The sequence below is a fragment of the Puma concolor genome, chromosome B4, assembly GCF_028749965.1.
Source record: "Puma concolor isolate L17-30 chromosome B4, mPumCon1.1.hap2, whole genome shotgun sequence".
NCBI lineage: Eukaryota > Metazoa > Chordata > Mammalia > Carnivora > Felidae > Puma > Puma concolor.
In genome coordinates, this window is record NC_141673.1 from 15,624,263 (window position 1) to 15,638,191 (window position 13,929).

Here is a 13,929-nt window from a genome sequence, read left to right on the forward strand (position 1 = left end):
ACAGAGTGCTTCACTCAGTTTTGAAAGTAATCATCTTAATTGATGATTTTTAAATTTGAAAAACTTATGATGTTGTGCTCAAGTTTTTTTCTCAGAAAAAGACATTTTTTTCATTTTCTTACTATGTGACCATGAGTCTAAAACAACCAAAGTGACTTTTTATTGTAGTAGTATTAATATAATCCCTTTATGAACTTTTCTCCGCATCTTTGCCTCTTAAATGTTATAAGTTTCTTTTATGTATTGTGATACTTCTGAAATCTAGATTCTTTCAGGGAATAGTTTAATTTTTTAAAAAAACTGGACCTTTTTTAGAGTTATCCAAAAAGCCATGGCTATATTCAGTTGAATTGGATGTGGCATATTATGTTATCATTTAAATTTACATGAAAAATATCTATACAGTGCATTTGCCAGTTTTTAAAGACGTTTGTTTCTTCAGTTATCTTAAACTGTGTGCTTTTTTAAAAATTATTGCTAACTATACTTACAGTAAGTATATAATTGAGTAACGTATATAATTATTGAATCAATGTGATTGATGTGCACTGGAAACTAATATATTGTATGTCAGTTATACTTCAGTAATAATATATATATATGGACAGCAATAATAAAACATTTTAAATATTGCTGTTTTCTTAGTGCCAACCTAATTTAGATTGTAACTTTCTTGAAGATCAATAAACACTCATCAATTTTTTTATCATTTAATTCCTTGAAATCAAACTTTACCCAGTTTCTTTTTCCCCTTAAATCACAGAAAACATTCAGGAAGAATACTGTTGCAGCTGAAATTGGTGGGGAGTTCAATACTTTTTTCAGTTAAATTATTTTAAAATGTCCTTCATTGATGGAAAGCAGTTACATTTTGAAATGCATTGTTTCTAATGACATTTCTGTAGTTTTAAACTTTTTAATGAATTTCACGTAGGATGAATGGTAATTTGTATATAAAGAACTTGATAAACAATTTGCTTAATGTAAATAGAAATAGTCACAATTAGTATAGACCCATCAATATATTTTTGATAATTTTTCATGTATGGTAAAAGTTAAAGTGGCAAACTGATATCCTGATATAAAAATTAATGTTTTGAGTGTCAATGTGGGAAGATAGGAGGTTTTTAGACTTTCTTAAAAGACTTTGTTAAAATTTTAGGACAAAATTTTCTTGACATCATTGTTTGATCTAACTTTACACTCTTTGATAATAATGTTTTAGAAAATATGCGCCATCACAATTGGTAGTTACAGCCTCTGTTAACACAGACAATATGTTTTAAAGCTTCATGTATGCCTGTTTTGACGCAAATCTGTGGAAGTATCATGTGTTAAGTTCTCCTTGTCTCCCTTTGTTCATTTACAGCTAAGTGACTTTGTTATTAAAGTATATGCATATATGGAATCTTGTGTACTTGGTGGTGGTTGTTTTTTTCTTCTTTAAGTTTTTGTTTTAGTTAAGTGGGAGAGCATTGTTATATGAGATGTGATTACAAATTAGAGAGTCTATAAACCGCATGTAGCCATTCTGAATGAAGGAACAACTTCCAATATGTAGTAAAATAGTATTTTTCAAAATTATTCCAGATAAGATTACTATCTTCCAAATACTTTGTACTTTCAAAAATAGGTATCTGCAAGAAGGATTTAAAACCAAAGAGATTTTTTTCAGGTAATGGGGCTTGTAACTATGAGTTAGTCACTACAATTAATAATGTGGGCTCTGGAGTCAAAGGCCAGGATCTGCAACTCATTAGCTTTGAGATCTTGAGCAAGTTATTAACCTTCTGTGCCTTCTTTTTTGTCTTTGAAATGGAGGGGAGAGTAGTATCTCCGTCATACTACATATGAAATGCTCGTGACAGTGCCTGGCACGCGGTAGGGAACTCACTTAAGTGTTAGCTGCAGGGCTGCCGTGCTGTGTAGCTCCCTGGATTGTGTAGGGCACAGTCTGCTTAGCTGTATGCTCTAGCTCTGGGTAGCCATCATTATTTTCATTACTATCATTATCCCATTCCTGTCTCTTGTAGGCAAGTTTTTGTCTTTTGGAATTCCAATCTTTTATTTTTTTATTTTCCCAGTCTTCAGTTGTGATAGATGTTCAGTGAGATAATTGTATCAAAAAGTAAAGTAAGAGTCATTTGAATCCAAAATCCAGAAACAGTAACATTTTTATATGATGAGCATTTTAAAAAGTATCCTAGATAGTGGATTAATACTAATTGATAAGGTCCATTACTGAGAAAAGAAAAAAGTATGCCTTATCTTCTTTCACCACTGTTAATAAGGAGTGATATTTTTGCTGTTTTTCATGATACTTGTATATAACAAGCTACTCTTTAGACCGGATTGTACCGTACAGCACCGAGCAATTCATAGACCTAGGATTTACCATCACCATCCAGGGGAATAAAAGATTCCGTTTTAATGAGAATAAATATTTTAGTAAAAGAACATTGTTTCAGCATAGGCACTGATATTTTGTTTTAAACATAGGGCTGTTTGGTGTTTAGGGGGTTTTTTGCAAAGCTTTTTCAGTTTGGTTTGAATTGTAAATAAAAAGAATCACTGAAAGGGAAAGACAGGTAGCAGTCGGTGTGTTCCAGTTGAGTAGATGTTTGAATGCAGTGGTTTCCCGTAACTAGAGGAGCTAGTGTTCTGAAAATCCTGCTTGTGGCTGAGGGATTTAAGGCCTTTTATTCATTCAAGAAATTATATCTTGAAATCTTATTACCAAACGTGTTCTGTTCTAGCATCTTGGAAAAAATGAGTTGAGGAAACCAAGCTTTTGAAAGAACCTACATAAAGTCTTTGTTTTTACATTCACTTGAAATAAATTAGTAACTTGGGATATAAAAGACCAGTAACAGTATTATTTCTAATGCATCTCTTAAGTACTAGAAACTGTAGGATCTCCCCACAATTTCAAACATGTTTGTAATTTTTGTATGTGTGTAATATGCATTATACTGGCTTCTTTCCTCCGTCTCTCCATCCAAGTGTTGTTGTTGTTTTTTCCCCCCCCCTGGTTGTATTGTCCTAGAAATTCACTAAATATTTGGAATGGAAAAAACTTCAGGTAGCATTTAGTTATTGTTACAGTTGACAGAGCTGACTTGGTCAGTTTCAAGTTTTGATTACAATATACAGGGTAATAGGTATTACCATTTCTTACACAAGTCTGTGGAACTCTGGTACAAGCTAAGCTGCCAGCTCCCTAGTGTACATATCTGCTCCCTCCCTCCTGAGCAGTGACTGCAGCATGCAGTTGTAAGGCGCTTGAGTTTACTACATTCCTTGACTTCCTTCTCTTCTCTGTAACCTACTCCAATTCCTTTTCCTAAATGCAGTGAAACATTTTGTTTGGTCCGGACCCCAAATCCTTATATCGCAGGAAAAAGTGTTCAATAAAGCCATGAGTAATAGAATTTTTATTTAAGGGTAACTCAGGGGAAGAAAGGTTACTGGACAGTCACTCCCTGACCTCATCATATGCATTAGCTACTCATTTAAGTCTAGAATGTCCTGGAGACCAAAGATGATCCTGAGAGAAGGAGCTAGGATTCTTGTTGCTAGTCTGTGTAATTTAAGGTGCAGATGTTGGTCCCTCTCAAAAAGCCTGTTGAGCACAAAGTGAATATTAAGGGTAGACTCAAATTAGCATTTTCTGAGTTCCTATCATGTGCCAAATATTGTTCATAGGAAAATAAATTCTTAAGTATCCACAAGGAGTTCACGAGGCGAGAGGGCAGTCTGGAAGAATTACAGTGGTGTGAGTTCAGGCTGTTAGAACTGTGCACAGTGTGCACAGACCTCCAGCCTGGGAAAATCACAGCTTTCCTGACTCCAGCTCTACACAGGAGCATAGGACAACTAGGCAGGGTGGGGGCACCCTGTCTTTGGAAATATTTAACTGTACTTGGGATTAATCATGTTATCGATTGTTAATGTCTTTGTCCTCCACTGTCCTACATGTAAACTCCATCAGGACAGGGAATGTACTTTTAAAACCCCCTTTGTCTTGTCCACCGGTGTCTTCTCATTGCGGTTTCACATGCTTGGCACTTAATAGGCATACCATAAATATTTGTTGATTGATAGATAAATGTGAGAATAAATGGGATGGACACTGAGACTGGCTTTAAGGAGAAATTAGTTTATAAGGTGAGCATCACAGGTAATAATTAGAATGGAACTGGACAGTTTGTCGGAAAAAACAAGTGTTCAGGTGAAAGCAGCAGGAGAGAGGCTTTTAAAGACGAATCAGACAGTCGCTGACTACTGGGGGCGGGTGGGAGGGGGGTAGCAGGGAGACTAGATATGTTCCAAAGAGGTTTGTGGGGGGTTTTGTTTTGACTACATTTCTTTTATAAATTAGTTCTTTCCTATGGAATTATTTTGGGAATTCTAAATGGCTATTGCTTAAAGACACAGCGGCTTCTGAATTCTACATTTTTTCTTATGGGCTGGTGACATTCCTCAAGGGACAAAACGACCGGAACTCCCGTTTCCTAAATGCTGGTAAGGAAAGGGTGTGAAAACAGCCGCAGTAATTGTTGGCTCCTGGCTCTGTTCCCAGGAAAGCTGATTCCCACGCTGGCAGGCCTCCTCCGCGCAGCCCCGCTTTGCGTAGGGTCACGTAACCTGTGTCCTGCGCCCTGATTGGTTGCGTTGGGACTCCGGGGACATACGTCTGCGAGCTCACGTCTGGGGGGGGGGGGCTCTCAGGTCTCCTGCTTCGTGATTGGCTGTGGGTAGAGGGGCTGGTGGCCTGGGTGGCACTCCTGAGGGAAATTCGCAGGCTTCTTGGGACCCTGGTCTCGGGACCTTGATCCTGTTCCCAGGCCTGGGGAAGACGGCTCACCAGGGGGAACCTTCGCGGGGGGGAGGGAGGAAGGACGGAGCCAGAGACCCGGGACCGACTGTGTCTTCAATGGAGCGGACAGGTGAGTCCCAACGCCTTCTCCGCCCCCGGGGGTGAGCACCACCAGCATCGCAGGGGCCGACTGGCGGGGGCCAGGGGCTGGGGACCTTGGGCCGCGTACGGCGAAACCAGTCTCCTGTTCAGTCGCCCAACTCCGTCTGCCTGGCGGGGGTGGATGCCTCGGCGCCGTAGGTGAGAAGTTTCTCTGGAAACGCGCGGGCCCCACGAGACGGATGTGTGGCTGTGGATTATTGCCCGAGAGTCTTTTCCTTCGGTCCTCGCTTTTACCTATAAACACTGGGGTTAATTTGAAACTGTCAGCAGATCATACATGTTATAAAGGTAGAACTTAATTGAAATTACTGGTGTTGTAGAGGGGACTGTTAAGGATGAAAATTGTGCATTTCACTCCTCAGAAATGCTTCAGAATAGCCCACATTGTGACTTAACTAACACACATTTGCTAAGAGCATTATTACTGTGTAGGGCACAGGGAAAGAGCTGTACCCTAGAACCAAGTTGTTGGGTTTAAATCCAAGGCCTGCCCTTTGTTAGCTGAGCAACCCTGGGCAAGTTACTTTACCTACATCTGTTGCTTCATCTTTAAAATGGGTTGTTGGGGCGCCTGGGTGGCTCAGTCGGTTGAGCGTCCGACTTTGGCTCAGGTCATGATCTCATAGTTCATGAGTTCGAGTCCCGCATCGGGCTCTGTGCTGACAGCTTGGAGCCTGGAGTCTGGAGCCTGCTTCGCATTCTGTGTCTCCCTCTCTGTCTACCCCTGCCCCACTCATGCTCTGTCTCTCTGTCTCTGTCTCTCAAAAATAAACATTAAAAAAAAAAATTAAAATGGGTGGTTGTGATAACTTAATAAATTTTCTGAATACTCTGTAAGTAGTTTATGGTATTAGCCCAATTTAGTCTTCACAGTCACCCAGGATGTAGGGTCCCGGTTTTCCTGACACTCCCCACTGAGGCTCAGAAAGGTGACATGACTTCCTTAAGTCACAGCACAACTAATGACCAGGAGTTAAGCCCATACAGATCACAGTTTTAGCCACCACATTAGGATGCCTCACCAACTTGGTTTGTTCATTTAGTTTCAGTTAACAAATACTGATTTTGTTCCCCTGTGGACCAAGTTCTTTGCTGGGTGCAAGAGACAGAGCAGAACGGCACACAGACCTTGCCCTCCCAGTGCTTGCAGAGAGTCTGTGGCTCTCACCAGGTTCTCCAGTGCTGTTTGTGATACCAAGGTATGAAGAAACATTTTAGCAGAAGAGCTAGTGTCTAGTGTAATGTCTAACAACACAGCATGAGCTTAAAAAAAGAGAAAAAGAAAAAAACTGGTTGAATGGGTGAAGAACTTAGAGGAGTTAGGGTCAAGAGCAGGGTGCTGTGGAAGAGCACACACAAAGGTCCACCTGCCCAGCCTCTTAGAGTTAGCAAATGCCAGTCTAGTGTAGGGAAGCAATTCATTGGAACATGGTGATGACCAGTCTCTGCTCTCATGGAGGGTGACAGAAACAACACATGAACAGCTGCAACAATGACAAGTGGCACCAAGGAGCAGTCCTTGATGCTGTGAGAGCCTATAATGGGGGCAGGAGGCTTCATCTGTTTATGAAAGTCAAGGAGGTCTAAGAAAGTGACAGACCTAGCGGTTAGACAGGGGTACTTTGGGCATGGGGAACAGCTCTCAGTCTTCAAAGACCCTGTGGTGTGAACGTGTAGAGCACCAGAGACTGAAAAGAACTGGTGGATTTTTTTTTTTTTTTTTTTTGGCCGGGGGCGGGGAAGGTGCAGGCACAGATTCAGGTGGTGACAGAGACCAGACAGAGAGGACTTTTAGGCCATGGTATAAGGCATTTTTATTTTGTTTTATGTCTTTATCCTAAAGTGCCACTGAAAAGTTTATTGCAGGGACATGACAAGATCACATTTTGAGAAGTTGGAGAGAAGCTCAAGTGATTAACTGAAGCCCTGGATGAAAACAGGATCTCTAAAGAGAAACTGTAAGGTAAGAAGGGGAGAGGGTCTAAATCAAGTCTTGAAGATGGGCCTGCAAAGGACACAGATAAAGGGAAGTCAGAGTGGAGGAAGGAAGGGGGAGAACTGGGAGGATGGGGAGTCCTGGAAATCAGGTGAGAGAATATTTCGTGGAGAAAGTGGCCAACTGTGCTGAAAGCTGCAGAGGTCAAAAGAGAGAGGAACTAAAAGTGCTCATTGGCTTTAGTCACATGGAAATTGTCTTTATTGGGATCTATGTAGGGAGGAGGGGAGGAAATGGAGAGAAAAGAAAGATCTGTGAGAATTAACTGAGAGTAAGAGAAAATAGGGTTTGAGGTGGAGTGGCAGTGAGAAGAGACTTTGAATTGAAGGGTGGGAGCCCCAGAGAGGAGGACAACTGAAAGAGTGATTTTACAAGGAAGAAAGGGTCTGGATGTCTCAGGCCGGACAGGTTGGGATCAGTACAGGAGCAGGGATTACCCTGGATACTGAAGGGTATACTTGTAGCGGAGGGGAGATACCAGAAGATTTAAGTTTGGTGTGATGAGTTGCTCTCCTTTCTTTGCACAGATTAGAGGCAAGAGCATTGGTTGAGAGTAGAATAGGGGTTGAGGGAAGCTAGAGGTCCAAGCTGAGGAGATTTGACATCCTTGGTGGGGGATGTGCAAGAGTGAGTTGCTCCAGAGATTGTTTTATAATGGTCTGGCAGAGGGGGCTAAGTATGCAGCAAAGAAATTAGCTTCCTGGCTTATTCAGGGAATTGCAAAATAATAGGGAATTGAGGATGGAAGCTAGGTAGAATGAAAAGCTGCATTTTTTTTTAATGCTTATTTATTTGGGGAGAGAGAGCATGAACTGGGGAGGGACAGAGAGAGGAAGAGAGAGGGTCCCAAGCAGGCTCCACACTGTCAGTGCAGAGCCCAACTTGGGACTCGATCTCCTAAACTGTGAGATCATGATTTGAGCCAAAAGCAAGAGTTGGATGCTTAACCAACTGAGCCACCGAGGTGCCCCAAAGCTACATTTAATGTATAGTAAAGGAGGCCTCACAAATCATGGGGAAGGAAAGGACTGTTCAAAAACAGTGCTTGGAGATAGCCAAACTGTTGATAATCTGTTTAGACTTGCCGCTCATAACAGAAATTTCAAGTGAATTAAAGGAGCTGTCTTTTTTTTTTTTTTAATTTTTTTTTTCAACGTTTATTTATTTTTGGGACAGAGAGAGACAGAGCATGAACGGGGGAGGGGCAGAGAGAGAGGGAGACACAGAATCGGAAACAGGCTCCAGGCTCTGAGCCATCAGCCCAGAGCCTGATGCGGGGCTCGAACTCACGGACCGCGAGATCATGACCTGGCTGAAGTCGGACGCTTAACCAACTGCACCACCCAGGCGCCCCAAGGAGCTGTCTTTTTTAAATCAAACAAAAATATAGGACATATGGGTGAATTTTTGTCATCATGTAGTGCATAAAGCAGTAGGAATCATCAAGGGAAACTTCCATGACCCTTCGACCACTTAAAATTAACCACTTTGTTCTGACACATGCTATATTATGTATGAACCTTGAAGACATTATGCTAAGTGACACAAGCCAGATGCAATGGGACAAATATTGTAAGACTCCACTGATATGAAGTACCAAGGATAGGCAAATTCCTAGAGACCAAAAGTAGAATAGAAGTTACAAGGGGGCTGAGAGGAGGAAGGAGTGGGGAATTACTGTTTTATGGGAATAGAGTTTGTGTTTGGGGTGATGAGAAAGTTCTGGAAGTCATGGTAGTGGTTGTACAACATTGTGGATTTACTTCATGCCACTGAATTGTGTACTTAAAAATGGTAAGAATGGGGGGTGCCTGGGTGACTCTGTCCGTTGAGTGTCCGACTCTTGATTTTGGTTCAGGTAATGATTCCAGGGTCATGGGATCGAGCCCTGCGTCGAGCTCCATGCTGAGCATCAAGCCTGTGGATTCTCTCTCTCTCTCCCTTTGCTCCTTCCCTGCTTGCGCACACTCTTTCTCTCTGAACAAATAAGTAAATAAATTTTTTTAAAAGGTTAAATGAGAAAAATTTATATCTTAGCACAATAAAAAAAAAGTAACCATTTTGGTATGCTGGAATGTACCTTCAACAACTAAAAGTGAACTGGAGAAAATCTTTCCAAAAACAAGAGGATTATTTTTTTAATATATGAAGAGTTTATGTAAGTCAATTTTTAAAAAGCAGAAAGATTGCTATTTAAAAAGGCCGGAATAGGGGCACCTGGGTGAGTCAGTCAGTTAAGGGTCCAACTTCGGCTTCGGTCATGATTTCCCAGTTCACCAGTTCAAGCCCCATGTCCGGCTCTGTGCTGACAGCTCAGAGCCTGGAGCCTGTTTCAGATTCTGTCTCTCTCTCTCTCTCTCTCTCATTCTCTCTTTCAAAAAGAAACAAACACTAAAAAAAAAATTTTTTTAAAGGCAGGAATAGCTAATTCACTAAAGGAAATAGATGGTCAAAATAATTCATTAAGCTCTGCCTCATTAATACAAGAAAACAAAGTTAAATTAGTGTTGTGTTCATTTTTTACAAAATAGAATTAAAACTAACGAGAAAATCAGTCATACTGCTTGTGACAAGGTCATCTGACATTTGTTCTGGATTATAAAGTAACAACCTAGCTTTTCAAATGTTCACATACTCCTCTTCAATAATTCCATTCCTAGGAATTCATTCTAAAAGAAAATAATAGCATACTTGATGTTACGGAATGAATCACAAAATTATATCTATCCCATATGTCATGTGCTCATTTTAAATGTTTTTGATGCCAAGTTTAGATACTTAGAGTGGATAAAAAAAAAAAAGAATAAATAAACTGTGTATATATAAATGTGTGTTAATTACAGAGGATTCACAACATTTGTGCTTTTCACTTTTCTTCATCAACTGTGTTTGCTCATCAGAGAGAAAGAAAGAGCAAGACAGGCAGCTTTAATTATGAGACAACCCACCTGAGCACATGATAGTTCACCCTGGAGTAAGCAGGAAATGTGAGACGGCCTGCTTTACCCTCAGCCTCATTGGGCAGGAGCATCTTGCTGTGGTCAGTGTGGTGCTAGTGTTTAGTGTGTCATTTTGTGTAATGTGACCCCCACACTAAGCCAACTATTTCATCTGGTGCTTAGCCAAACACTGGGATCTGCTCCAGTGCTTGAGGAACCCCTTGCTGGACTGGACTTCCCTAGAAGACATTATGTTGGTATTTAATGTGGTGCCGGTTTAAGACATTTTCAAGAAAAATTCTGAGTCTTCACAATTTCAAATTGTAGGCTGAGCTTACACCCTAATTCTCATATACCAGGTAACCTTGCTTGTATGTAGTTCAAAATTATAATAAAGGGTGCAAGAATCAGAAAAAAAAAAACAGACATGTATGTCAGATATGAACAGTTGTCTATAGGTGGTATAGAGTTGTGACTTTTTCCACTTCCTTATTCTTTTCAGAGTTGGGCAGATCCTCTGAAGTGAGAACGTATTGCTTTTATAAACTGTCACTTGGGACGACCGAAGCATTTAAAATAGTTTTCACAATTTTCACTTACTCTTTGTAAATAATGTACTTCTGTCTAAAATACAATTTAAACTCCTATTACTACAAGAATTTTAGCTCCAGATATTTCCTGGTAATGGCTACTATTTATTGAGTACTTACTATGTACCAGGCTTTGTGCATAGTCCTGGACATGCATTTGAACCCTCACGGTATTCCTGTAAAGTTTATGTCAAGTTAAAGTTGTCTCTATTTTACAGATGATCCTGAGGAGTAGTAGTACATTTACTATACTGTAGTAGTATTGAACATTTACTGTGAGACACTGTTCTAGTCACTACTTGTTTACATACTTAATCTGAGGCTAAGTAACTTTCCCAAGATGACCCCATAAATTAGAACCAGGACTGAACATGGGCATCTTGGCTACGGAGTCCATGCTCCTTCCAGCCTGTGGTACAGATGTGAGGCCCAAGATTGTGGGGTGTGGGGCTCCATGTGCCCATCATTATGCAGTATCTCCCTCTTCCTTCCTGTTAAAATCCATGGTCCTCTTAGAAATTTTATAAAATAGCCTAATATTTATATCTTGGCTCTTTAGGAATCATCTAAAGGAAACTAGTATTAGGAATTACATTAAAAAGAAAAAAAACTGGTTGAACCACTCGAAGTAAAACAGAAACTACGCCTACAGTTATTTTAGACACCATGGACACTAACAATGAGCTATTATTACAAATGGTAAACCAAAATGAGAACATTGTTACTTGTTATTTTTCCTTAGAAAATAGTGATTTATTTGCATTAGTTGGGACAGGCTTGAAAGTGAAAAGTCCTTGGCATATGTGGCAATGGCATTATTAAATAGTTTTCACAACTATCCGGGATTGGACTATGGCTTTTTTCAACTTTCCTTCAAACCTACAAATAATAAGGAAGGCTGTTAACTAGCTAAATAGTTGAGCACTACATGCTTTTATGCCAGGGATGTGACACTTAACCACTCTCGCGTGCTGAAAGTTCAAACAGTAAACTAGGCATGCTTTAATTACCAGAGAATAACAAGAAAATAGCACGGAAGTGGATAATGCAGGAAGCACAGTGTAGCCATCTCTAGCTACGTAAAGCTGTCAAGTGGGGGCAGCTGGTTAGACTATTGTGCAAGTATGGACCCCGTTCCACTTAGTGTGACTGCCCACTGCTCCACTGGGGCAGTCACAGCGTTTCTCATTTTGCCTAGCTAAGATTTACTTTAATTTTAGGTTTATGAAAAGGATTTTCACATAATTCTGACAAAACAAGCTTACACTTATTATTTTCAATAAAATGACTTTGGGTAATAATTATTTAGCAAAAGTATTTACTCTAAAATATAAAATTAGAGATGACTCCCCCCCATAAGTATTTGCTTCAGCTAAACATAAACTTGAAAATGTTAAATGTTAAAAAAAAAACAAAAACAAAAGCTGTGTGTGTGTGTGTGTGTGTGTGTGTGTGTATTAGTAAAATATGTCTCCTAAAGAAAAACATAACGAGTTGTAGAAAAGGGAATTTGTATCAGAATGATATTTGAGGTCTTTGAATCTTTGAACTGTTTGTGGCCTTACTACTGATCTGTAAAATGGAAACTACTTCACAAGGTTGTGGCAAAGCACACAATGTTTATAGTGTAGAAGATGTCTAAGTTGTGATGAGGTATGTTAGTTACTTTATACATTTAAGAAGATATATGTAATATTCCACAAAAAGTTTGAAGCCAACTTTGGCAAAATTCAGTTTTCCTGTCTAATTTACATCCATGTTATTTCTGTGCTTACTACTGACAGCCCAAATTTGTGCTCCATATGTTAAAACCTGCATTTTCTTTCTTACAGGTGCAGTAAGTACCTTCTGAGTCCCAGGACGGTGGCAATTAGCCAATGGTTGCAGGCATGTTGTGGAAGTTGCTGATAAGATCCCAACCCTGCAGGCTGTGTTCTTTCAGAAAGATGCTATCGGCTCCAAAATACAGACCCTTTCTAGCGTGCTTCACCTATACAAATGATCATCAGTCAAACAAAGAAAATAAAAGAACAGTGGAAAAGCTCTATAAATTTTCAGTCGACATCAGGAAAATTCGCAGACTAAAAGGATGGGTACTTTTTGAGGATGAAACCTATGTTGAAGAAATCGCAAATGTTTTACAACAACTAGGTGCTAATGAAACCGCTGTAGCCAGTATTTTGGAACGCTGCCCAGAAGCTATTGTCTGCAGTCCAACGGCTGTTAACGCCCAGAGAGAACTCTGGCAGTTGGTCTGCAAAAACGAGCAAGAGTTAGTCAAGTTAATAGAACAGTTTCCAGAATCTTTCTTTACTGTTACAGACCAGGAAACTCAGAAGCTGAACATTCAGTTCTTTCAAGAGTTGGGACTCAAAAATGTGGTCATTAGCAGGTTTTTGACAACTGCATCTAATATTTTTCATAATCCTATTGAGAAAAATAAGCAAATGATAAGTATTCTCCAAGAGAGTTACCTAAATTTAGGTGGCTCCGAGGCCAACGTGAAAGTTTGGTTACTGAAATTATTAAGCCAAAACCCATTTATTTTGCTGAATTCTTCTGCAGCTATAAAGGAAACACTAGAATTTCTCCAGGAGCAAGGTTTCACAGACTTTGATATTCTCCAGCTTCTCTCCAAACTCAAAGGATTTCTTTTTCACCTTTGCCCCAGAAGTATACAGAACAGCATTTCCTTCTCTAAAAATGTTTTTAAATGCACAGATCATGACCTGAAGCAATTAGTTTTGAAATGTCCTGCCATTTTATATTATTCTGTTCCAGTTTTGGAAGAGAGAATTCAGGGATTATTGAAAGAAGGAATTTCCATAGCTCAGATAAAAGAGACGCCAATGGTTCTTGAATTAACACCGCAGATAGTACAGTACAGGATAAAGAAACTGAATTCCCTAGGCTATAGAATAAAGGATGGACATCTGGTAAATCTAAGTGGAACAAAAAAAGAATTTGAGGCTAACTTCGGCAAAATTCAGGCCAAAAAAGGAAGGCCATTGTTTAACCCTGTGGCACCATTAAACATTGAAGAGTAACTTGCAGACTGTGGCTGCTTTCTAGCATTGCAGAGTGAAGCTGAGTAGCAGGGACTGGAGTCAGTTTGTAGGCACCAGTAATTTTAAGAAACTGCTTAGCTTCTGAGTTGTCTTAAGTTACACCTGAGTAGATAATCTCTGACTCACTTGCTATATTTTAAGATATAAACTGCATTTATTTTAAAGTTGGTAATTTTGACTTTGAGCTATTTCAAAAACTCCTATACTAGTAAATGGCACATCAGAGTGATACTTTGCGAGTGAATCATTTCTAAGATACTGACAAGTACACTCCCTTAATTCAAAGTATGGATATATTTTTATTTAAATAGCACATTTCATCTGGAACACAGACTCTGTCTTCTTCCTCACCACC

General features: G+C 39.8%; 2 protein-coding genes across 11 annotated transcripts in view; both read left to right on the forward strand.

Annotated features, from left to right (window-relative positions):
- The window catches only part of CRY1 (cryptochrome circadian regulator 1), a 94,300-nt gene extending 92,892 nt beyond the window's left edge, over positions 1-1,408 (forward strand). For all 3 annotated transcript variants that reach the window (XM_086712443.1, XM_025926715.2, XM_086712442.1), the window contains exon 13: positions 764-1,408. In XM_086712443.1, the coding sequence (XP_086568569.1) occupies positions 764-839 (76 nt within the window). In that variant the 3' untranslated portion in view covers positions 840-1,408. The remainder of the gene's footprint in view (positions 1-763) is intronic.
- A 3,349-nt stretch (positions 1,409-4,757) lies between these two features.
- Positions 4,758-13,758, forward strand: MTERF2 (mitochondrial transcription termination factor 2). 8 transcript variants are annotated; one of them, XM_086712444.1, is made up of 4 exons: positions 4,758-4,949; positions 6,025-6,180; positions 6,825-6,944; positions 12,339-13,758. In XM_086712444.1, exon 4 carries the CDS (start codon positions 12,384-12,386, stop codon positions 13,551-13,553), a length of 1,170 nt encoding a protein of 389 aa, XP_086568570.1. In that variant the 5' UTR covers positions 4,758-4,949; positions 6,025-6,180; positions 6,825-6,944; positions 12,339-12,383; the 3' UTR covers positions 13,554-13,758. The 8 variants fall into 8 exon arrangements, with proteins under 8 accessions (XP_086568570.1, XP_086568572.1, XP_025782364.2 ...); XM_086712446.1 differs by having other exon boundaries at positions 6,067-6,180; XM_025926579.2 differs by having other exon boundaries at positions 4,758-6,180.
- The last annotated feature ends 171 nt before the right edge of the window (positions 13,759-13,929 follow it).